General features: G+C 38.3%; 1 protein-coding gene across 4 annotated transcripts in view; it reads right to left on the bottom strand.

Annotated features, from left to right (window-relative positions):
• The window catches only part of LOC120527529 (solute carrier family 22 member 5-like), a 163,979-nt gene that overhangs the window by 121,573 nt on the left and 15,415 nt on the right, over nucleotides 1-26,991 (bottom strand). For all 4 annotated transcript variants that reach the window (XM_039751035.1, XM_039751034.1, XM_039751033.1 and 1 more), the window contains exon 2: nucleotides 15,437-15,540. In XM_039751035.1, the coding sequence (XP_039606969.1) occupies nucleotides 15,437-15,540 (104 nt within the window). The remainder of the gene's footprint in view (nucleotides 1-15,436; nucleotides 15,541-26,991) is intronic.

Here is a 26,991-nt window from a genome sequence, read left to right on the forward strand (position 1 = left end):
GAGTGAGTGAGTGAGGGCTTTGCCTTTTATTAGTGTGTATATATATATATATATATATATATATATATATATATATATATATATATATATATATATATATATATATATATATATATATATATATATATATATATATATATATATATATATATATATATATATATATATACACACACTCACCTAAAAGATTATTAGGAACACCATACTAATACGGTGTTTGACCCTCTTTCGCCTTCAGAACTGCCTTAATTCTACGTGGCATTGATTCAACAAGGTGCTGAAAGCATTCTTTAGAAATGTTGGCCCATATTGATAGGATAGCATCTTGCAGTTGATGGAGATTTGTGGGATGCACATCCAGTGCACGAAGCTCCCGTTCCACCACATCCCAAAGATGCTCTATTGGGTTGAGATCTGGTGACTGTAGGGGCCATTTTAGTACAGTGAAGTCATTGTCATGTTCAAGAAACCAATTTGAAATGATTCGAGCTTTGTGACATGGTGCATTATCCTGCTGGAAGTAGCCATCAGAGGATGGGTACATGGTGGTCATGAAGGGATGGACATGGTCAGAAACAATGCTCAGGTAGCCCGTGGCATTTAAACGATGCCCAATTGGCACTAAGGGGCCTAAAGTGTTCCAAGAAAACATCCCCCACACCATTACACCACCACCACCAGCCTGCACAGTGGTAACAAGGCATGATGGATCCATGTTCTCATTCTGTTTATGCCAAATTCTGACTCTACCATTTGAATGTCTCAACAGAAATCGAGACTCATCAGACCAGGCAACATTTTTCCAGTCTTAAGCTGTCCAATTTTGGTGAGCTTGTGCAAATTGTAGCCTCTTTTTCCTATTTGTAGTGGAGATCAGTGGTACCCGGTGGGGTCTTCTGCTGTTGTAGCCCATCCGCCTCAAGGTTGTGTGTGTTGTGGCTTCACAAATGCTTTGCTGCATACCTCAGTTGTAACGAGTGGTTATTTTAGTCAAAGTTGCTCTTCTATCAGCTTGAATCAGTCGGCTCATTCTCCTCTGACCTCTAGCATCAACAAGGCATTTTCGCCCACAGGACTGCCACATACTGGATGATTTTCCCTTTTCACACCATTCTTTGTAAACCCTAGAAATGGTTGTGCGTGAAAATCCCAGTAACTGAGCAGATTGTGAAATACTCAGACTGGCCTGTCTGGCACTAACAACCATGCCACGCTCAAAATTGCTTAAATCACCTTTCTTTCCCATTCTGACATTCAGTTTGGAGTTCAGGAGATGGTCTTGACCAGGACCACACCCCTAAATGCATTGAAGCAACTGCCATGCGATTAGTTGATTGAATAATTGCATTAATGAGAAATTGAACAGGTGTTCCTAATAATCCTTTAGGTGAGTATATATATATATACACACACACACACACACACACACTAACAAAATACCCGCGCTTCGCAGCGGTGAAGTACTGCATTAAAATTTTTATTAAGAAGAAAATTAAACCTTTTTAAACTGAGGGAAAATATGCCAATAATTATTTGTTAAGGATCTCTTTGTATACCATGTTGTCAGTTCGGCCCTCCGGTTGTAACATGACCAAGCTGTGCGCCGAGCTTACTCTTGAGCATGAAACTTACAGTTGGCCATGTGAACAGTAATCTTGTCTCAAATCTCACAGCTTGGATTGCTGCTTTCATAATCGGTTTGAGTTTCATGGTTTGTTTCAATTATGACAGTATTTACAGGATTTGTTGTATTTAAGTGACATTCGGCATCTGTCAAGCTTTGTAAGCACAGAACCGGTTTCAGCGATAAAATCACATCCAGCTTTTGAGAGTTTAAACATTCATAAACATCAAAGTGTCCACTACTGAAATCGTCACCTGTGAATCTAAGATGTTTAAGAGGCATTGGCGGTTGTCGAAAGGTGTAAAATATTTGTCCATTTCGGTACACTTGAAAGCGACAACCAAACAATTCAGCGGCAGCCATCAACTCACATGCAGAACCATAGGTGAAGGGCTTAAGCATTTCACTCTTATAGTGCTCCTGTGTAGTATAATTATCTCCTGTACCGTCATCAGTCCACACCTTGAGCCTGTCCCAGTCATTCAATACATAAGACACAATGTTCCTCTGGATATCAAGAGTGAGCCTGATGTGGCCGTGCAATATGTAACAAAGAGAATGGAAAAGTAGGTGGTATCTCCGGGCATGGAAACCACTCGGTAAGTGATAGTTCTTTGATCGATAGTGATCATCTCGATAGACATGGTAATGGGGGTTGAAATGATAAAGGAAATGGGTACCTGAACAATGTAAACTAAGTGTAAAATACAGTACCTATACAATAACTATAATTGTAATAAACAAACAATAAAACAGCGGAGAAGCAGTGGATTAAACAAAAAGGCTGTAGTTATCAGTAGGGAGACGTGAATCCCGTGGCAAAGCAAGGAAAGGAATGTAGAGACTGGAGCGACGGACGGCCTTATATAGGCAGGCAGCCAACAACGTGGGAGGCGTTGGGATGGGGGACCCAACGCCGCCTCACACGGTGACCGAGCTGCCGGCTATGGACGTATATATATACGTAAGTAGGATTCAGTTAGCGTTGGGAACCCGTGTACCAAATTTCTTGAAGATGGGCCCATAAGTAACAAAGGCTGTTGAAAAGTTCAATATGGCGGCCGACAGTGGCATCATACCACCGAAATAAGTACGTACATTGGTTTCGGTTAGTGCAGGGAAGCCACCAACCAAATTTCGAGAAAATGGGGCCATAAATAAGAAAGTTCAACATGGCGGACGTTGTTGACCGTTATGACCATTACGCGTAGAATTTCGAAATGAAACCTGCTTAACTTTTGTAAGTAAGCTGTAAGGAATAAGCCTGCCAAATTTCAGCTTTCTACCTACATGGGAAGTTGGAGAATTAGTGATGAGTCAGTCAGTGAGGGCTTTGCCTTTTATTATTATAGATATATAAGTGGTGTGAAAAACTATTTGCCCCCTTCCTGATTTCTTATTCTTTTGCATGTTTGTCACACAAAATGTTTCTGACCATCAAACACATTTAACCATTAGTCAAATATAATACAAGTAAACACAAAATGCAGTTTTTAAATGATGGTTTTTATTATTTAGGGAGAAAAAAATCCAAACCTACATGGCCCTGTGTGAAAAAGTAATTGCCCCCTGAACCTAATAACTGGTTGGGCCACCCTTAGCAGCAATAACTGCAATCAAGCATTTGCGATAACTTGCAATGAGTCTTTACAGCGCTCTGGAGGAATTTTGGCCCTCATCTTTGCAGAATTGTTGTAATTCAGCTTTATTTGAGGGTTTTCTAGCATGAACCGCCTTTTTAAGGTTATGCCATAGCATCTCAATTGGATTCAGGTCAGGACTTGTTGACTAGGCCACTCCAAAGTCTTCATTTTGTTTTTCTTCAGCCATTCAGAGGTGGATTTGCTGGTGTGTTTTGGGTCATTGTCCTGTTGCAGCACCCAAGATCACTTCAGCTTGAGTTGACGAACAGATGGCCGGACATTCTCCTTCAAGATTTTTTGGTAGACAGTAGAATTCATGGTTCCATCTATCACAGCAAGCCTTCCAGGTCCTGAAGCAGCAAAACAACCCCAGACCATCACACTACCACCACCATATTTTACTGTTGGTATGATGTTCTTTTCTGAAATGCTGTGTTCCTTTTACGCCAGATGTAACGGGACATTTGCCTTCCAAAAAGTTCAACTTTTGTCTCATCAGTCCACAAGGTATTTTCCCAAAAGTCTTGGCAATCATTGAGATGTTTCTTAGCAAAATTGAGACAAGCCCTAATGTTCTTTTTGCTTAACAGTTTTTTGCGTTTTGGAAATCTGCCATGTTTGCCCAGTCTCTTTCTTATGGTGGAGTCATGAACACTGACCTTAACTGAGGCAAGTGAGGCCTGCAGTTCTTTAGACGTTGTCCTGGGGTCTTTTGTGACCTCTCAGATGAGTCGTCTCTGCGCTCTTGGGGTAATTTTGGTCGGCGGCCACTCCTGGGAAGGTTCACCACTGTTCCATGTTTTTGCCATTTGTGGATAATGGCTCTCACTGTGGTTAGCTGGAGTCCCAAAGCTTTAGAAATGGCTTTATAACCTTTACCAGACCGATAAATCTCAATTACTTCTGTTCTCATTTGTTCCTGAATTTCTTTGGATCTTGGCATGATGTCTAGCTTTTGAGGTGCTTTTGGTCTACTTCTCTGTGTCAGGCAGCTCCTATTTAAGTGATTTCTTGATTGAAACAGGTGTGGCAGTAATCAGGCCTGGGGTGGCTACGGAAATTGAACTCAGGAGTGATACACCACAGTTAGGTTATTTTTTAACAAGGGGCAATTACTTTTCACACAGGGCCATGTAGGTTTGGATTTTTTCTCTCCTAAATAATAAAACCATCATTTAAAACTGCATTTTGTGTTTACTTGTGTTATATTTGACTAATGGTTAAATGTGTTTGATGATCAGAAACATTTTGTGTGACAAACATGCAAAAGAATAAGAAATTAGGAAGGGGGCAAATATATATACACAGTGGTGTGAAAAACTATATATATATATATATATATATATATATATATATATATATATATATATATATATATATACACACACACACACACACACACAGACAGAGAGAGAGAGAGAGAGAAAGATAGATAGATAGATACACACACACACAGTGTTCTCCCTAGCGTCTTTTAGCCGGGCACCCCAACTGGCTAATTTAGTTGAGCGCCCGGCTGTCATTTCGCATGAAATTGTAAGATGACAGCCGCAGATCTAATGATCTGCAGGGGTGGCAAGGTATGAGCGGGCGGGTCGGCAAATATTTTAGAGGTAGGATCGCAAGTTGCGAGGTGCTAAAGCTAATAGCGGGGATCGAGGCGGAGTGTAGATCACAAGCAAAGAGTATGGGGAGGTTGGCTTTCAAGAGGGGGGAGTACATGGTAATAGCAGGGGCGGAGCAGTTGAATTACAGTAGCAAGGAGTATGGAGAGGTGGGCAGGCGAGAGGAGGCTGTACATGCTAATAACTGGAGCAGAGAGGCACTTTACAAGCAAAGACGGTGTGGAGGTGAGCGGGCGAGAGGAGGACTGATAAAATAAAAAAATACTTGTGGAACCAGCCTATCAGATATCAGAAAAAGGGCATCAGGGAGTGACGTCTCTGTTCTCAGTGTCAGTGCAGTCTGTGTAGTGCTGCTAAGCATATGTCAAGAATAAAGCTGACATTTCTACTTTATTCTCGCTGTTTATCTCGAGATTAAAGTTGACATGTTGACTTTATTCTCGTAGTTTGTCATTAAAGTAGAACATCGTAAACTAAACTAAACTTCATTTAAAAATGAATATTTAAAATTTACTAGATTTTCTCAAACCCCGTCATAAATTATGTAGCACATGAAATGCTTTGTGTTATCGTGAGGCGATTGGTTATGTGGAAAAAGAAAAAGGAAGGATAGGAATTGGGGCGATGGTACGTCAGATAGAGACAGCATGCATGTAATAAAGAAAGCCCGTTCAGAAGAACACCCATCGAATTCTGTGTTCGTGTCTCCAACCACCAGATCACGAACTCAACATTTACACAATATTTAAGTTAAGCCTGTGCGATTCCCATTCATACATCTAGTTTTTTGGAGCCTCTTCACACCGGCCATAAAGTTCTCTACACTGAACATACACCTGGGGACCCCTTGCAGCGAGGGAGCAGCACTGCCGCCACACTACCGTGCATGTTTAATACCTGCTTTAGTGCATTTCATCATGAAAATGATATCAAGTATGTATTGTAGCACTGTAAATGTTCAGAGAGCAGGAATATCATGAAGTGAATGTATTCTGTGCAGCAATCCCTCCCAGTGCGGGTGGACATAGATAGATCTATATATCTATCTCTATATATATCTCTATCTCTATATATATATATCTATATATATATCTATCTATCTATCTATATATATATATTAGTGACAGATATGGGGCACTATCGCTCACTTGAACCCTTGTCTACGACTCCAAACACCAGATAAAAGTCCAAGATTTGACTTTATTTAATCGCCACAGTGCACAAAGCACCCTCTCCTCCACAATACTCATAAATCACAATAACTACTACAATAAATCAATCCTCCACTCCCAGACACGTTGCCATCCTTCCACCCAGCTCCGCTCGCCTTCTGGGAGCTCCCACAGTCCTTTTATATACCCTGACCTGGAAGTGTTCCTATTCCCAAGTCCATGTGATCCTGTATCTCTTCCAGATCAGGTAAAATGTTCTTTTCTTCACCCCGGAAGCACGTCATTCCCCTTGTCCATGTGTGCTTCCGGGGCGTAGGGAAAATATCCGTTGTTCCTCCCTGCAGCGTCTCCTAGTGGCCCCCACGGTATCCAGCAGGGCTGCGTATAAAAACTACAATGTCCATGATGCCCTGCTGGTCTTCAGGGAACCTCCAAACTGCAGGGAGGGCTCCACCTGGCGGCTTGGGGGTATTGGACGGGATAAATGGCCAGCCATTCACGGCGGTGCTTCGGCATACTTAAAAGAACAAAAACACGTATTGATTTCTTGATTGTTTGCTTTTCTTAGCGAGCGCTCTCTCTCTCTGAAATTCTCTGCTCCTGACGCGCGCACTCCTTTGAAGAGAAGATATATTTGCATTCTTTTAATTGTCATTGAGCACAGTTTTAACTTTTGACTAAAGGGTGTTATTTCATGTCTAGAGGGCTCTAATAATGTTAACAGTGTGGGACAGTTTATAAGGGCTTAAAATATATAAAAATAACCATACAAAATATGGTTTCTACTTTGCAGATTTTCATCTATTGCGGGGGGTTCTGGAACGCAATCCCAGCGATCAAGGAGGGATTACCGTATATATATATATATATATATACATAGTAATATAGTAAAATGAAGCCACTCGACACACGTATAAAAGGTTTGGGGCAGCCACCCGTATAATATTCCTAGCTGGAAAGGAGTCTTTTAAGTTCAAGCAATGATGTTTCCAGTACGGAGTCCAAAACAGAACTGATCAAGGTTTGAAAAGATGGCGGTTTTAAAATGGTCAAACAGGAAGTGACATATGTTAACAGGAAGTGATGTCTCTATATATATATATATATATATATATATATATATATATATATATATATATATATATATATATACTAGCAGAATACCAAGGCAGCGGAGAAGTAGTGTGTTAAAGAAGTTATGAAAAGAAAAGGAAACATTTTAAAAATAACGTAAGATGATTGTTAATGTAATTGTTTTGTCATTGATATGAGAGTTGTCATATTTATCTATTTATATTATTTATATATATATATATATATATATATATATATATATATATATATATATATATATATATATATATATATATATATATATATATATATATATATATATATATAGCAAAATACCGATTGGCAGCGGAGAAGTAAAAGAAAAGGAAACATTTTAATAATAACGTAACATGATTGACAATGTAATTGTTTTGTCATTGTCATGAGTGTTGCTGGTATATATATATATATATATATATATATATATATATATATATATATATATATATATATACATATATACACACACACACACACATTTATACACATATATATATACATATATACATATACACACATACATATATATACATATACATATATACATACTGTATATACAACATATACATATCTACATATATACTGTATATACACATATATATACAAATCTACATATATATATCTACATATATATATATTAGGGTGGGACTCGATTAAAAAATTAATCCAATTAATTAGAGGCTGTGTAAGAATTAATCTTGATTAATCGTATGTAATCGACGTAAATTTGCCCCAAATCGCAAATGTTTTTTTTTTAATTTAAAAGCGGTTTTAGTGGGCGACAGAATCAAATAATAGACATGGACATGAATATTGTAAACTGAAGCTGTTTTAATTTCTGAAAAAAGCTTTTAAACTGCATTTGAATTCAAAACAGAAACAAAAATATCATCCCTGGTTAAAATTGGGCAGACTTAAAAATAAAGTGGTAGTTTAAGTACTTTAAGTACATTTTCAGAATAGTATTGTCTTTAAATAATAATAACCAAAATTTCAACATAAAGTGCAGTTTTCTTCTTAAAAAATAAGTCAGAAACATAAAAGGTAATTTGACCAGCTTACTCTTTAAACTCTGAGTAACATTAGCCAAAATTATTTTGTACATTAGGCTAAAACAGTGTGATCATTGAACATTTTGTAATTAGATGTATTTAGAATTACTAACGGTCACGGAAGTCCAATGATCCCCAGTAAGAGCCACAAAGTCCGCTTTCTGTAATGCATCTAATTTTGCTTGCTTTTCAGTGTGCACAAAACCATGCTTTTATCAAGGCTTGCTTGGGTAGTCGAAATGATCAGTCGTAGGAAGCGCTTTATTCCGACTCTAACATTTTTGTAGCTGTGATGTGTGCATCAGTGTAATGGATGTACCAGGAAATCATGCATTGACAAAAGTTCCCGCTTGCTTGGAATTGAAAGTGTGATTAAATGCGTTATTTTTAACGCGTTATGGAGTACATGCATGAAGCTTCTCAGCTGTGCTTGTGCTAAGAAAGGGAAAATTTTAAAAATAACGTAACATGATTCTGCGTTAACCTAATATTTTTCATACGTCCCAAACCAAGGAGATGAAGGTAAAATGAATCGGGTAGCGCGTACATAGTCAGTACACCCCTCTCGAATCGAACCTCGGCGTTAGAGGCTTAAGACTCTACAATTAGCCACAGCGTGTGGCTTGTCTATGCTAAAGTATGTATTGTAGATCGGGTATATATATACATTTATATATATACCCGTGTACGTGAGTGGAGAAGTAGAAGTTATGAAAAGAAAAGGGAACATTTTAAAAATAACGTAACATGATTGTCAATATACAGTAATTGTTTTGTGAGTGTTATTGAATGTTGCTGTCATCAAGGATTTGATTATCATTATTTCTTTCAATCAGGCTCGTATTTGTAGGATGTGTTCAAGTTACATTCCGTGTTTGTCAATCGTTGTAAAGATAAGAGGTTTCATTCATCGATTAGTTCCTTACTGCATCAATAAACAGCTCGTCTTCCTTTTATCTGTGATGTGACAAACTGCATGCACAGGTTTTTTTTACACTGTCTTCCTTTAGCAGGACATTCACTTTTTCCACCGTGTGCTTTGTTTCGCAGTAGCTGCACTTATGAATATGATTGTATGTATAAGACGCTTCATATTTTTTGCTGCCTTCTCAATTGTGTAATTCGGTTTTTGTTCAGCACTCTTTGGAACTGTTGCTTTTTGTCTGCGCATTGCGTCAGTTCACGTGAGCCGCTTGGTGTTCTTGCATCGAAGGTTCCCAGCTGTACTGGTGCCATCTCGTGTAATGTCAGCTAAGACCCGCACTTAAAAGTTTCTCTCGCAGTTTCAATGAGTTTGTGCCAAACACCACCCTGACCATCTCATCTTCCTCTGCATAAGCACAGTCCTTCACCCGTGAACATTTACCGGCAGTGTTTGTATTGGATTGCCGCTGATGGGCGGCCTTATATGGGCAGGCACTAAATTACAAACGCTAGTGGCAGCCTGTCTATGAACTTAATTTAATATAAACTTACGGTTCACGCCGTGCTTTGTTTCCGCAGTAGCTGTACTTATGAATATGCTTGTATGCATCATTTGCTTCATAATGTTTTTCTGCCTTCTCAATTGTGAAATGGCGTTTTGTGCTCATCGCTGTTTGGAGTTCTTCCTTGTTCTCTACGCACTTACGTAGGAGGCGTGATGATGTCACACGAAACTCCCCCCACGCCATCTCCAACTCAAGACTCCATTACATTATATGGGGAAAAATAGCTTCCAGTTATGACCCTTATGCGTAGAATTTCGAAATGAAACCTGCCCAACTTTTGTAAGTAAGCTGTAAGGAATAAGCCTGCCAAATTTCAGCCTTCTACCTACACGGGAAGTTGGAGAATTAGTGATGAGTCAGTAAGTCAGTGAGTGAGGGCTTTGCCTTTTATTAGTATAGATATATATATATAGATATATATATAGATATATATATATATATATAAATAAATAAGCACACACTAACAAAATACCAGCCGCTTGTGAGAATAGTGTGTTAAAGAAGTTATGTTATATATAATTCTTGGGTCAGGGATTTTAGATTACCTCTGGTATCAAAGATTTTCACACACACACACACATACATACATACATAAGGCAAAGCCCTCACTCACTCATCACTAATTCTCCAACTTCCCGTATAGGTAGAAGGCTGAAATTTGGCAGGCTTGTTCCTTATAGCTTACTTGCAACAGTTAAGCAGGTTTCATTACGAAATTCTACGCATAATGGTCATAATTGTCGACAACGTCCCCCATGTTGAAATTATTTCTTATTTATGGCCCCATCTTCACGAAATTTGGTAGGCGGCTTCCCTGCGCTAACCGAAACCAATGTACGTACTTATTTTGGTAAGATGCCACTGTCAGCTGCCATATTGAACTTTTCAATGGTCTTACTTACTTACGGGCCCATCTTCAAGAATTGTGGTACGCGGGTTCCCAACACTAACTGAATCCTACTTACGTACATATATATGTCCATAGCCTGCAGCTTGATCACCGTGTGAGGCGGCGTTGGGTCCCCCATCCCAACGCCTCCCACGTTTTTGGCTGCCTGCCTATATAAGGCTGTCCGTCGCTCTGGTCTCTACATTCCCTTCCTTGCTTCGCCACGGGATTCACGTCTCCTGCCGATAATTACAGCCTTTTTATTTAATCCATGGCTTCTCCGCTGTTTTATTGTTCGTTTATTACGATTATAATTATTGTGTAGGTATTTTAGACTTACTTTACATTGTTTAGGTACCCATTTCTTTTATCATTCCAACCGTACCCCCCATTAACATGTCTATCGAGGTGATCGCCATCGATCAAAGAACTGTCACTTACTGAGTGGTTTCCATGCCCGGAGATGGCACCTGCATTTTCCATTCTCTTTGTTACATATTGCACGGCCATATCAGGCTCTTATATATTGAATGACTGGGACAGGTTCAAGGTGTGGACTGATGATGGTACAGGAGATAATTAAACTACACAGGAGCACTATAAGAGTGAAATGCTTAAGGCCTTCAACCTATGGTTCTGCATGTGAGTTGATGGCTGCCGCTGAATTGTTCGGTTGTCGCTTTCAAGTGTACCAAAATGGCCAAATATTTTACACCTTTCGATAACCGCCAATGCCTCTTAAACATCTTAGATTCACAGTTGACAATTTCAGTAGTGGACACTTTGATGTTTATGAATGTTTAAACTCTCAAAAGCTGGATGTGAAGTTATCGATGAAACTGGTTGTATGCTTACAACGCTTGACAGATGCCGAATATCTCTTCAACACAAGTCCTACAAATACTGTCGTAATTGAAACAAATCATTACACTCAAACCAATTATGACAGCAGCAATCCAAACTGTGAGATTTCAGACAAAATTGCTTTTCACATGGGCAACTGTACGTTGCATGCTCAAGAGTAAGCTCAGCGCACAGCTTGGTCATATTACAACCGGAGGGCTGAACTAACAATGTGGTATACAAAGAGATCCTTAACAAATAATTATTGGTATATTTTCCCTCAGTTTAAAAAGGTTTAATTTTCTTCTTAATAAAACTTTGAAGGCAGTACTTCGCTGCTACGCGTAATGGTTATAACTGTCGACAACGTCCGCCATGTTGAACTTTCTTATTTATGGCTCCATCTTCAAGAAATTTGGTAGGTGGCTTCCCTGCGCTAACCAAAACCAATATATGTACTTATTTCGGTGGTATGATGCCAGTGTCGACCGCCATATTGAACTTTCCAACGTCACTAATTCTGCAACTTCCCGTGTAGGTAGAAGGCTGAAATTTGGCAGGCTCATTCCTTACAGCTTACTTACAAAAGTTAAGCAGGTTTCATTTCGGAATTCTACGCGTAACGGTCATAACTGAATCCTACTTACGTATATATATATATATATATATATATATATATATACGACCATAGCCTGCAGCTCGATTGCTGTGTGAGACGGAGTTCGTCCCCATCACCGCACCTCCCATGTAATTGAGTGCCTGCCCATATAAGGCCGTCCGTCAGCAGCAATCCAATAGACACGCTGCCGCTAAATATTTGCTGGTGAAGGACTGTGCTTATGCAAACGAAGATGAGATGGTGTGTTTGGCACAAACTCAGCAAAAGTGCGAGAGAAACTTTTAAGTGCCGGGTCTGAGCTAACATTAAATAAAGCCATGGACATGGCAAGATCGCACAAGAGAGCACAAGCACAGCTGAGAACCTTCGATGCATGTACTCCGAGCAGCTCACATGAACTGACGTGAACGCAGTACGCAGACAACAAGCAAGAGCTCCAAAAAGCGCTGAACAAAAAAGCATTACACAATTTAGATGGCAGCAAAAGAATATGAAGTGAGTGACGCATACAAGCATATTCATAAGTGCAGCTACTGCAGAAACAAAGCACACGGTGGAAAAAGTCTATGTCCAGATTCAACCACTTCGCTATAGTTTGCAGGATTGGGAAAGGTAAACCCATGCATGCAGTGTGTGATGTCTCACATAAAGAGGAAGACGAGCTGTTTATTGATGCAGTAGGAAAGGAATAACCCTCTGACGCTGAACAAGCCTTTGTAGACATATCAATAGGAAAACAAGGTGTAAAGGTTAAGTTTGAATTACGTTCACAGACACGCTGCCGCTAAATATTCGCAGGCAAATCCACAACTTAATACCGGGAATGCCTGTTAAACATCTTAGATTCACAAGTACCGATCTGGGTAGTGAACACTTCGATGAATGAAATCTGTTATCTTTACAACGGTTGACAAAGAAGATGAGATGGATGGTCAGGGATAGACTAGACAAACACGGAATGCAACTTAGAAAAAAAAAAAAACACATCCTCCAAATACGAGCCTGATTGAAAGAAATAATGGTAATCAAATTCTTGATGACAGCAACACTCATAAGAGTCACAAAACAATTACATTGATAATCATGTTACGTTATTTTTAAGATATATATATATATAGATAGATATATATATATAGATATATATATATAGATATAGATATATATATAGATATAGATATATATATATAGATATAGATATATATATATATATATATATATAGATATAGATATATATATAGATATATATATATATATAGATATTAATCCCCCGTTTACCGCGGGAGATAGGTTCCAAGGCCGGCTGCAATAACTGAATTTCTGTGAAGTAGGGACACCATCTTTATTTAATTATTTAACGTGTATTTGGACGTTTTCAAACCCTCCCTATACCATTTACAATCCACCCTTTACTGTATTAATAACAGGGACAACTGTTAAGCAATATGAAATCGGTAGATAAGTTTACAGTTACTGTATAGCAAAGTACACATACCTATATATATATGACTTGATGATGGTGAAGAATATGCTGTGCAGTAAAAATGATGACGAAGGTGATGATGACTTTTACTGCGCAGCTGATGACTGTATTTTACGTCCTTTCAGATGGCGGTGCTATTTCCTTGGGCACCTCTTCCATGATTTCCAAAGGTGTATCCGTAGTAGTAGTAGGAACTGGCTCTTTTTTGCAAGGCTGCAAAAACATTGTGATCGGCAGTTGCTACCGCTGCTTCTTTTTCCGGTCGAAGAGCAGCTTGTAAGCGGTCATGACGTCGTCGACTTTGTTGCAAAATTGCACCGATCGAACCATATCGTTGTCCCATTCCTGTGACCGCTCTTGCTGATCCTTAGCCAGTCTGCAGCCACAGCCGCGAACGTTCTCCCTTCCTCCAACATATCCAGAAGTTTCACCTTCTCAGCGATCATCATCATTTTTCGTTGGCGTTTAGGCTCAGCACCAGCCTTGGAAGAAGGAGCACGTTTGGGAGCCATTGCAGGGCGTGAAAATTGAAGCGAAGTTTAACACAAAGAAACCACAAAAAAATGACACACAGTACAGTGTAAAGTAAACCGTTCGGCGAGAAAGCTTGAAGCGAAATTGCCGCAACAGAGAGACAAGGGGAGGTGCTGTGGGATCTGGGCATCAGTCAAAGCACCAATCACGGGCCTGATTAGAAAGTGGGAAGCTGTGATTTGTCGTCTCCCTCCCATGTACCAATCACAGCCCATGTTACAGCGCACTTAGTCACCAAACTTGTTTTGTTGTTCTTTGACTAGGAAATACTACTACTATATTTAAAAACCCGCGAAGTCGTGAATCCGCGAAAAGTGAACCGGGAAGTAGCGAGGGATTACTGTATAAAAATGTGAAAATCTTTGATACTAGAGGTAATCTAAAATCCCTCACCCAAGAATAATTCTGTTAACATTTGGTCAAATGCCAAATATGAAATACAGTGATCCCTCGTTATATCGCGCTTCGACTTTCGCGGCTTCACTCCATCGCAGATTTTAAATGTAAGCATATCTAAATATATCTCACGGATTTTTCACTGGTTCGCGGATTTCTGCGGACAATGGGTCTTTTAATTTATGGTACATGCTTCCTCAGTTTGTTTGCCCAGTTGATTTCATACAAGGGACGCTATTGGCAGATGGCTTAGAAGCTACCCAATCAGAGCATGTATTACGTATTAAATAAAACTACTCAATGATATAAGATATGCTTCCTGCGTGGTGCTTGATTGTTTGCTTTTCTCTGTCTCTCTCACTCTCTCTGACATTCTCTGCGCCTGACGGAGGGGGTGTGAGCAGAGAGGCTCTTTGCCTAGAGGATACAGACGCTCCTCTAAAAAATGCCGCTTTATCGCTGTGCTTCGGCATACTTAAAAGCCCAAAAGCACGTATTGATTTTTTGATTGTTTGCTTTTCTCTCGCTCTCTCTCTCTCTCCGACATTCTCTGCTCCTGACACGCATTCTTTGAAGAGGAAGATATGTTTGCATTCTTTTAATTGTGAGAAAGAACTGTCATCTCTGTCTTGTCATGGAGCACAGTTTAAACTTTTGACTAAAGGATGTTATTTCATGTCTAGAGAGCTCTAATAATGTTAATAGTGTGGGAGAGTTTATAAGGGTTTAAAATATATAAAAATAACCATACAAACATATGGTTTCTACTTCGTGGATTTTCACCTATCGCAGGGGGTTCTGGAACGCAACCCCCGCAATCGAGGAGGGATTACTGTACTGTAAATATTAGCAAAAGCCAAAGAATTTACCAACAATGATTAGAGTGAAACAACCATACCCAGTTTATATTCTTGCATGTGCAATAGCTTACAAATTATAAAAAAAAAGTGTTTTACCTGTCTGAAAATTGCCCAGAAAAAAATGATCCTGTTAAGACTCCAAAAAAAAAGACAGACGTAGTGAATGGCACTTTCCAGTCTTCTTTGCAAACCAAGTCCCACTGTAAAATATAAAGTATTTCTGGTCACTTAGTTTGTGCTTTTTCTTGTAAATAAAAAAGTTCTGTAAAGCTCATCACAAAAGAGTATTTTAGGCACCTCAATTAAATACACTGAACAGCAAGATAATTACAGTCTCTGACACATTTTTATACAGACTGTAAACCTGAATCCCAAATAAATTCTAAGCTAATGAAAATGACCAGGAAAATAGGAGTAAAACTGGCAGATGGATGGGTAAATCACAAACATCCTTAAAAGATGTACAATCCTGTGTTTTTAAATGCACATGCTGTATTAGGTGCTACAATTTAAACTGTAATTATACTAATTATAATATGACTTATCAAGTAACCTATAAAATTGACATTAACATTTAATTAAAACGCATATGTAATCAAAAGGTTAAAAAAAAAAAAGCCTATTCAATTTAGTGTATAATCCTGCTTTATAAATAAGGGACTGTTTATGCCAGCAAGAACTAAAACTGTTAAAAAGAAAAAAAATATATATATAATTTTTATGACTATACTGAGGAAGGCTGTGAGAAATGTAAATGTAAAGTTTAATCAGAATGATCATGCTGTTAACTTTCTGTACGACTCTAAACCATAATATATTTTCAAATGTTCCCAAGCAACATTGAATATTTACACTAGTTAGTAATACCAGTTTCTAAATTAAACTTTATTGCTTCTGTATAACTTCAAGTTTAAATACCACTCTTTAGTGAAAAAAAAAAAAAAAAAAAAAAAAAGATTACAAAATACCAGCTGTGAAACCACACGTGTTGATTTCATGAACCATGACCACATGCCTGTTTTCATCTACTGCTTCATTAAGATTCAGATATTGCGTTTACTAGGAAAAGTTTGTGCTGTATATCTAACTTTATTTTAAAAAAAAGTCTTCATATGTAAAGGTGGACATATTAATCAATTATAAATATGCAAGATCAATTAATCAACCAATGCCATGCTGAACGAGAGGCATCACAAACCAAATTCAAACCAATGACTACAAGAGAAATTTGAGTAATTATAACTAAATCATATCATATATGAACATGGAAAAAAGGTAGTAAAATGCTAATCCAGCAAATACATAAAGTAATTTGAGAAGCTTTCACACAAATGAATAATACTGCTGGAACCAAAGTCACTGTACAGTAACAAAAAGAGTACCATATTTAAAGAACACTTTAAAAAGCAGAATGTAATAAAAGTAGGCTTTAAATACAGATTTTGTTTTTGATGAAATAGAAAAATAATTGCAGGCAGCAGGACAAGTGATAAGCACACAACCTTCCTGAAGTCTTGTTATCTCTGAATGGCGAATGAAGTTATTTATGTACTGCAGAGCTCAACACCAGCTTGGCAGTACTCCTTGATAATGGAAGGACCAGGGGAGGATAGTGTCCGGAATAAGCTATCTCCCCTGGAACACTAGAGTGCAGCCACGGGTTTGGAGCATGCTCAACCCTGCTGGGGCCTGTGGCCACCGCCAGGGGGTGCCTGGACCTTTGCAGAGCTCTATTTATGAGCACTTCTGCCACACCCAGAAGTGCTTCTGGAAGAAGCTCGTTGGACACTGGAGTCCTTCTGGGTGCACTATAAAAGGAGCCAGCCACCACTACTGAAGTAGACAGAGGCTGGAGAAGGTGAACAGAGCATGCTGGTAGAGGAGTTGAGGTGGAGAAAGAAGAAGCAAAGGATTTTGTGCTGGACTGTGTATTTGGTGCTTGTACTGTGCTGATGTGGGGAACAAGGGAAAAGCGCTTCCCACATGAATAAATGTGTGTTGTGAGGCATACTCGTGCCTCTGACTGTCCGTTTCAGGGTTGGGACAGTTAGTGCGCCTCGGATTTCCACAAAAGGAATATAGTCTACTAGCAGAATACCCGCGCTTCGCAGCGGAGAAGTAGTGTGTTAAAGAAGGTACGAAAAAGAAAAGGAAAAATTTTAAAAATAACGTAACATGATTGTTAATGTAATTGTTTTGTCATTGATATGAGTGTTGTTCTCATATCTATCTATCTATATTATATATATATATATATATATATATATATATATATATATACATACACACATACCCGCTTGGCAGCGGAGAAGTAGTGTGTTAAAGAAGGAAAGAGAAAGAAAAGGAAACATTTTGAAAATAACGTAACATGATTGTCAATGTAATTGTTTTGTCACTGTTATGAGTGTCGCTGTGATATATATATATATATATAGCAAAATACCCGCGCAGCGATGTCATGTGTTTAAGAAGTTATGAAAAAGAAAAGGAAACATTTTAAAAATAATGTAACATGATTGTCAAAGTAATTGTTTTGTGTATTTGGCGGCAGCGCCACGAAGTTGTTTTCGTAGCTGCATCAGAAAATGTACCACACGTCTGACACGCCTCCTTTTACTGTTTTCTCAAAGCTTGGATTGCTGCTGTCATATATATATATATACACACACACACACACACACACACACACATACATATACACATATATATACACATACATATCTTCATATCTACATATCTATATATCATATCTACATATACACATATATATATATACATACCTATCTACATCATACATACATACATACACATACACACATATATATATATGTGTGTATGTATGTATATATATATGTATATATATATATATATGTATATATATATATATATATATATATATATATACACATACATACATATATATACACATATATATACTTGTGTGTATGTTTGTATGTGTCTATATGTGTGTGTATAGCTTTGGTCACTGAGTGCAAGGGAAAAATAATAAAATATAGTCTATAAGTTATTAAACAGTAAAACATTAACGTTTTAAGAAGTACAGGTACATTGAGCACTACTGGAGTGGTTTGGGTAAACTACATTTTAAAGACTGTGTAACACAACAGGTAAGTAACTAACAGCAGCTAAAATATATATGGATCATCTCTCGGTAGTAGATCCCTTTTGAAAGGCGCTACACGACGGCTGTGGTATAGAAATTACATTTTCTATGTGAACGTTCAAATTTGTGCCTCTGGTAATGTGCCTTACCGGCATTTAAAGAAAATTAGTTTTGTGTCCTCTGCACTGTTAAGAGAGAAAGGCTTTGGTTTGGGATAAAAGGTGTAAAGAAAGGAAAGTTGCCTTTTTCTTTTATATAGTATAGAGAGATGTGTTCGCTGACGTTATGATCGCCTTTTGGGGACAGTCGCGGTGGGTCTTGTGTAGACTGGTGAGACGTCCCTGCCATTAATCAGCTGTGATGGCACTGTCAGTCCTCCACTCGTGCGTGTCTTCATAATCCGAGGTGATGACCTCATAATCGTATACGTGCAAAAGAAAGTGTGAATCGCCTTAATATTATTTTTCCGTGGTGTAGAAAAGGGGTCCCGTGTTTGCACTTGTCTGGGCTATAGCGCAGGGGGAGGATGAAAAAAATTAAAAGTGCTCACTTTGACTTAAGGCAGAAGCGCAGTCAGCGTCTCAAAGGCCGGCACAGCTATGCGCGCGCTGGCTGCTCGACTTTTGCTGGGCAGGAGACCACAGTTTTTGCAGACACGTTCATGATATCAAAAGTCTCAGCGCTCTTTGGAGGTCATTCATATATTATATATATAGCAAAATCCCGCGCCTCGCAGCGGAGAAGTAGTGTGTTAAAGAAGTAATGAAAAGAAAAGGAAACATTTTAATAATAACGTAACATGATTGACATTGTCATGAGTGTTGCTGTCATATATATGCCTGCCTAAATAAGTCACCCTCGCTTTGCTCTTACTTTATTTACCGTTCATTTAATCATGGCTATTGGCGGAAAAATTATAAAATGGAAGGAGGATGGCTTTACCAAAACAATTATTGATGGTGAATCGATTATTCATAAAGCTTGAATTGGTGATGTTTTTCTGTGTTAACCTCATATTTTTTCAGACTTCTTCTCAAACTAAGGTGGTGCGAGGGTAAAATGAATCGGGATGCGCTGATCAATGTAATCGTGTACCAGGAAATCATGCATTGACAAAAGCTCCCCTTTGCTTGTAATGCAAAGTGTGATTAAATGCATTATTTTTAGCGTTATGGAGCACATGCATGAAGCTTCTCAGCTGTGCTTGTGCTAAGAAAAGGAAAGATTTTAAAAATAACGTAACACGATTGTCAATGTGACCTTTTGTAAGTAGTGCCTGGAGGATTCAGTGTGGAGAAACTCGAGAGATAGCGTGTGTATTAACTTGTGGATTTTTCTGTGAGTATTTGGTGGCAGTCTGACAAGTTGCTTCGAAGACGGCATTAGCGCTGAGCTCAGCTCAGACCGAAATTAGATGAATGGGAGGGAGATGATGGCGTGACTCCCCACCCGCCTTTAACTGTCAATCCCCACAAACACAGTCTCGGAATTTGCATAAGCACACCCCTTCACCTACAATTTTAACTTAGTTACAAAGTGATCAAAACTCTCGTTTATATCCTGCGTCCTCTCATTAAACTTGTATCCCGCATTACCTGTGGGCATGTGAAACGCCAGCGGTAGCCTGTCTATGAACTTAAATTTAAAGTTTAGGTTTACACCTTTCTTTCTTTCCGAGGCAGCAACACTCATGAATATGGTAGTATATGTCACTCGCTCGCTTCTTATTGTTTTTCCACTGCCTTCTCAATTATATAATGCATGTTTTCTTAATCGCTTTTTGGAGGTCTTCCTGGTTTTCTACGCACTGCGTTGACAATTAGTTCACGTGATAATGTGGGAGGCGTGATGATGTCACACGAAACCCCCACGTCATTCCAGCTCAACTCCATTACAGTTAATGGAGAAAAATACCTTCCAGTTATGACCATTAGGCGTAGAATTTCGAAATGAAACCTGCCCAACTTTTGTAAGTAAGCTGTAAGGAATGAGCCTGCCAAATTTCAGCCTTCTACCTACACGGGAAGTTGGAGAATTAGTGATGAGTCAGTGAGTGAGTGAGTGAGTCAGTGAGTCAGTGAGTGAGTGAGTGAGTCAGTGAGTGAGTGAGTGAGTGAGGGCTTTGCCTTTTATTAGTATAGATATCAGGAGTAATTAAAATGCTATGTTATACACATCAGCTTATTAATGAAATATTTAAAACATTTATTTCCCAAACTAAATGTTATGCTTTCTTCTGCCTCCATCATGCTGGGATCACATGCTGATTGCACAACTGTTCTTGTTTGTAAAATTAAGCACATTCTTAAAACGTCCTGTAAAAAAAAATAAATAACAGCACCACATTTAGCATGACACCCATTATTATTAAATATAGCAATCTGAAGTCATTCTCACATTTTTCAAAAGTTGGTAAAGAGAAATTTATGCTGATAAAATATTCAAATACACTGCAAAACTTGTATAAAATACACCTGCTTTTCCAGCCCTAATCAACCAAACAGCACATGCCTGTACCTAGTAAGTGACAGCTAATCTTGCTGAAGATAGTTTATGGATAGCTAAATTTAGGTAGCTAACAGAGTTGCTAATGTTAACAAGCAAGGTGGGAAACACTGGCTCTCAAAAAATGTGAACTCATGTCAAAGAGAAGAGAATTTTAAACTGCTCAAATGTATCAGTGTTTTAAAGACTTCTCTCTGTTTCTTTATAATAATTACGCTGCTGCCGGACATCATTGCTACTTAATTAACTTAGGTCTACGATAAATGGCTTTAACACTACCTCCGTGAAGCACATCATCGACTTACTTATGGCCAAGTACTCATAAAAAGGAAACTGAATCTAAACACTGATTAATGTATAATTTTATTGTTTATGTAATGCATTTTTTCAATAAAAATAAAATTGACTATGCAAACAGCTTAATCTGTACATTTTTTTTTGCAATTTCCAAATCAAAATAAGTCACTTTCACTTTTCAGGTAAAGTAAATGTTGCTTTGTATATTTTGCAAAAATACCCCAATATATTTTAAAAGGATTTTTTTTCATAATTTTCTTATATTTAATAAACATATTAGCTCTTCCATCTGGCTTCACCCAGAAGAGCAATACAATGTACATTACATGTTTAAAATAAATAAAAAGCAGATATGACATTTATAGCCTCAGCACTGCAGTAAAAAAAATTGTGGTTTTTTTTTTGTATTATTTAGCATTTAAGTGTTTCTGGCCTTAAGCTCCTGCCAAATTTTACTGTGAAATTAAGGGAGATTTACAGAGATAGAATCAATACTAGAAAAAGGAGCAATCCGTAGAACATATAATTATCTCAATAGTTTGGTAATGTTGAAATGTTATCGAGTGTGTAGAATGCATCACAACTCGACCTCTGAGAGATAAATGAAGGTCAAATGGCATACAACCTCCTCCTTTCCAAGACAGCTCTCCATGAAGTGTCCACTACCTCTCACTCCCATTGTCTCCACAGACTTTTTGCTACTCCAAATCAAGTATAGATCTTGTCACAAATTGACCATTTGCTCGCTAATAATTTACCCTAGGTAAAAGTTTATTATGACATTTTTTGTTCGCCATAAAATGAGCATTCAGAGAAGAGGGAACAGATTTTTGATATGATAAACCATTAAAGAATTACTGAGTAGCAATTTTTTTTTTCCCACAACATGCTTACATATTTCAAAATTCTCAATAATTATTACTACCAATATAGCAATACAATGCATCAGGAATAGTAAAGGGGAATTAAAAGATACAGACAGTGAAATAGTAGATGCTCTAAACTTACATTTTTCTGAGGTGTTTACAAGTGAGGAAGCAGATAACCTCCCAGTAGTAAATGTGACTATTGAGGAGGTTCAGAGCGACTTAAAAATCGTAGAGGGAGAAGTACTGCTCAGATTAAATAGGCGGAAATCAAACAAATCACCAGGGGCCTCATGTATAACGCCGTGCATAGAACTCGCACTATAACATGGCGTAAGCACAAAAGCTGAAATATTGCTTACGCACAGAAAAATCCAGATGCAGGAATCTGTGCGTACTCCAACTTCCACGTTCTTCCGCTACATAAATCCCGACCAGCGTGAAAACTAGCGGCTTACGCACGCATTATGTAGCGCCCAAATCCTCCCAGAATTACGCCTATTTGAATATGCAAATCAATATAAATCGCCCTTAAGCGCAGCCTTCTGTGAAAAGACAATGGGAAAAGCACAGGGAAAATATAAGAATTTCAGCGAATACCAAGTGGAGGCAAAGGAAAAACATACTATTTGTTCAAATAAACCGTGGTATACTCAACAAAAGGAAGTTGATCGAGTGACATAGCGTGTTGGAGAAACTTGAAAGCTCACATTTACAAATCGCACAGTGCCAGAAATAAAAAAGAAGTCACATATCAAAGTCGCGTGAAAAGCGAGTTGTAAGCCCACTGTCTGAGTGTCATATGAAAGCTTATTAGGGTACAGAGAAAAAAGGCACACAGTGAGGAAAAAGCACGAAATGTCAACTTCAATCTCGACATTTCCACTTTAATCACGTAGTTTATTTTGTCATTAACGTAGAACATCATAAACTTCATCTTAAAATCGTTTAATTAACCAGTTTCTCAAATCGCATCGTAATTAAAGTAGCACGTTAAATGCTTTGTTTTGTATTTGATCTTCTATGTGCTCTGTGTGTGAATCACTACTTGCTTTTTAAACCGGCTCTCTTCCTCCAACTGGACACAGAATCAATTACATTCGTAATATTACAGTTCTCTGAATTACTAAAATACTGAGATGTATACGTGATATCATTTTCATGATGATAGGAGTTAAAGCACGTTATTAAACATGTGTTTCACTGATGAAATAATTTATTGCAGCAGTACAATCAGGCGGCTCTAGGCTTGTGGTGGCACCGGGCAGAGGAAGAATCGGTGACTCCCTAGCCCGCCCGTCAGTAAGGTAGCTTATGCACAGCGGATGGCTGCATAGCAGCCTCGTGCTCATGACACAAGCATTTAACTTTTGCCGAAATTTGTCGCTGTGTTTTTAGCTGTGTTGTTATTTTCTCTTTCTGTTTTATATTCAATATATATTGGCGTAGCCGTCACTGCAGTCAGTGCTTTTCTTTATCCAAGTAACCGATCGTCATACAATCAGCTCTGTAATAGACGTTAAGCCATCTGTAAGCTTAGCGCCGATTCTTCAAAACGTTTAAAGAACATTGAAATGACTTCGTAGTACATGTTTAATTATTCTATCCTTAACGACACTCCCAGTGAAGAATATAGATTATTTAAATGAAGTTAAAGTTTTATCTGTATAATTTAATAAACATATTTTGCTGAATTTCATCTTATAAATGATATCGTTTCTGTTTCTGAATCGCGAGGTCCGTACAGGAAAGGCTTTAAAACATTTTGCAGTGGCTGAGATAGCGTGTCCTTGAAGCTGTATACTGATAATTCCCTTTCCGATCAGCTGCTGCTGTGATTCACACTCAGATACAGTGATATAAATACTCTGAGTGGTGCAGTGAGAGAAATATTGAAAAAGATGATCCGCTGTGGCAACTCCTAACAAGAGGAGCTGAAAGAAGAAGAAAAAGAAGAAGAAGAAGTGAGAGTAACTAGCTAAAGCAGTTATGGTATTTGGAATACTATGGCTGTTCCCTCTACCATTATATTGTTACAAGTTAATTACAATCAGATGCATTACACTAATAAACAATATGCGGTTAGTTTCGGTGTTTTTATAAAGCCGCGTCAGGAAAATAAGGTGTAACCACACAGGAACAGTAGCACTGCTTTGACGCTGGGTGCCACCAGTCTGCAAAACCGGCGGAGAACTGCGTACGACAAGGTATGAGGTACCATGGAAAAGTGCGTGGATTTACGCCAAGTGTAGGTTTTATACATCGCGATTTGAACGTGGAAAAGTTCTTACGCAACATTTCTGTGCGTACGCACCGTTTATACATGAGGCCCCAGGACCAGATAATACGTCCGAGATCTAAATGAGGCTAATGATTACATACAGTATATAAACCCTTGACACACTTTAGGAATCCATTGCACACTGAGGATATTCCAAAGAAATAGAAAATGGCAAATATTATCATGTTATATAAAAAGTGTGACCAGGCAGATCCAAGCAACTATAGAACAGTAAGCTTAATATACACCACAGGAAAATTAATGGAAAGAATTAAGGAGCAGCACATAGTACGTTTTTCCGAACAGTCAGCATAGGTAAGGAAGACTGCCATTTTAGATCTATCTATATAAAAATAATTTGGATAGGATTATAAGTAACAAGCTGGTTAAGTTTGCAGATCATACCAAAATACTGTAGGTGGATTGGCAGAGAATTTGGAATCCATTAAATCATTACAGAAGGACTTGGACAGCATTCAGGCTTGGGCAGATTTGTGGCAGATGAAGTTTAATGTCAGTATAGGGTGGTCCAGATCTAATTATGCAATTTTCATTACACTATAACAAGTTTATTACATAGAGAATTCACAAAAAATTAATTTTGTTGCCAATAGATGGCAGCACCTGCCCTGCATTCCAAAATGGCAGGGAGACTGTTGTCAGTTGAACAGTGGGTGTGATATGCCTTTTCATACTCAGATCTGGACCACCCTGTAAATGTAAAGTATTAGACATAAGTAAACATGTTAGGTTTGAATACACAATGGGAAGTCTAACAAAAAAAATCGAGAAAACACTTAATGAGAAGGATTTAGGAGTCATAATGGACTCTGCAGCTATTAATTTCCAGACAATGTTCAAAAGCCAAGAAGAAGACTAACAGACCGTTAGGTTATATAGCACAATGTGTAGAGGACAGGTTATGCTCAAGCTTTATAATGCACTGGCAAGGCCTCATATTGAGTACTGTATGAAGTTTTGGTCTCCAGGCTACAAAAAGGAGCTGGAAAAGGTCGAAAGACAACTGAATAGGCTGATTCCAGGGCTACTGGGGACGAATTACAAAGAAACATTAAAAGAGCTGAGCCTTTTTAATTTAAGCAAAAGAAGATTAAGAGGTGACATGACTGAAGTGTTTAAAAGAGAAAAAGAAATAAGTGGAGAAGACTGGCAAGCTTTGTTGGGCTGAATGGTCCATTCTCATTTAGATTGTTCTAATGTGGTGCATATTATACCAAATCAAATGGACAACCCATGTATCAAATAAAAACCATGACGTCTACATGGATTACTTAGATTTCCATCCATCTTAGACTGATAGCACAACTAGTATGCTAATAAAAGTTAAGATTTTCTAAGTTTGGCTATACCGGAAATAATTGTAAAGTTTTGTAGAAATAGGTGCTGGGGCTTTCGCATGATGATGTAACAGAAAGACAGAATTTCAATTTTAAATATGAAGTATATACATAAATCCTTCTTCAAAATTGCAACTTTGAAAGTTTTCCTTCTTTAGTTGCATTTTCTTGACTGCAGATTATATGATGCAAGTATTTATCACTACAACTTGTTAAAATGCACTGGTATTTTAACCATTAACATGAATAGTATAGGGAGGTCCAGATCTAATTATGTAATTTTCATTACGCTACAACTTAAGTTTATTACATAGAAAATCACCAGAAAAATCCCGGACCATCGAGAAGTGTGCGAGGTTCTCATGCCTCTCAAATACCCAACGTGATAACCTTCTGGTGACATCTTTTGACTCTGTAGGCAAGGGCACACAGGGTGCACACCCACTTGCTCGCCACACTAATGTGACGTCACCTGCCCACTCTCCTCTTGCTGAAAAACATTTAAAGACACCCTCCCCTGAACACACGCATTCCACACAGGACTTTCAATGCACCTTTTTGTTCCAAAAGCTTCAGAGTGCACTGATATATGAACGCACATTTGAAAAAACACAACACTAACCGAATGATGCAATGTGAACATTGCCAACAATGCTTCGAGACAACTCACGCTCTCAAAAAACACTTACGAACTCATTCCACTCTCACCTTCAATTGCACATTTTGTAACGAGGACTTCACAGGTGAGATGGATCTCCACAACCATATGCAGATCCATTCAACACAAAGATTTGTATGCAAAATTTACGACAAACACTTTCAGACACGCAGATACCTTACTAACCATCTCAAAACACATTCCCTGATGAATTCTTTTCAGTGTCAACACTGCTCCAAAACCTTCACACGCCAGAAATATCTCAAAGCATATTTAAACACCCACTCCACTGAGCAAACGCATTCCAAACAGATCTTTAAATGCACGATTTGTTCAAAAACGTTCCGAGTGCAGAGATTTCTCAACATGCATTTAAAAACACACTCCACTGAACGAATTATGCAATGTGAACATTGCCAGCAATGCTTCGACACAACTCATTCCAATTCCTTTCAGTGTCAACACAGCACTAAATCGTTCATGCACAAACATCGCATTCACTTTTCTGCAGCTTTTCAAGAAGATACCGCCATTCACGTCCAAGAACATAACATTGGTCTTC

Source organism: Polypterus senegalus, chromosome 4, assembly GCF_016835505.1.
Source record: "Polypterus senegalus isolate Bchr_013 chromosome 4, ASM1683550v1, whole genome shotgun sequence".
Classification (NCBI taxonomy): Eukaryota; Metazoa; Chordata; class Cladistia; order Polypteriformes; family Polypteridae; genus Polypterus; species Polypterus senegalus.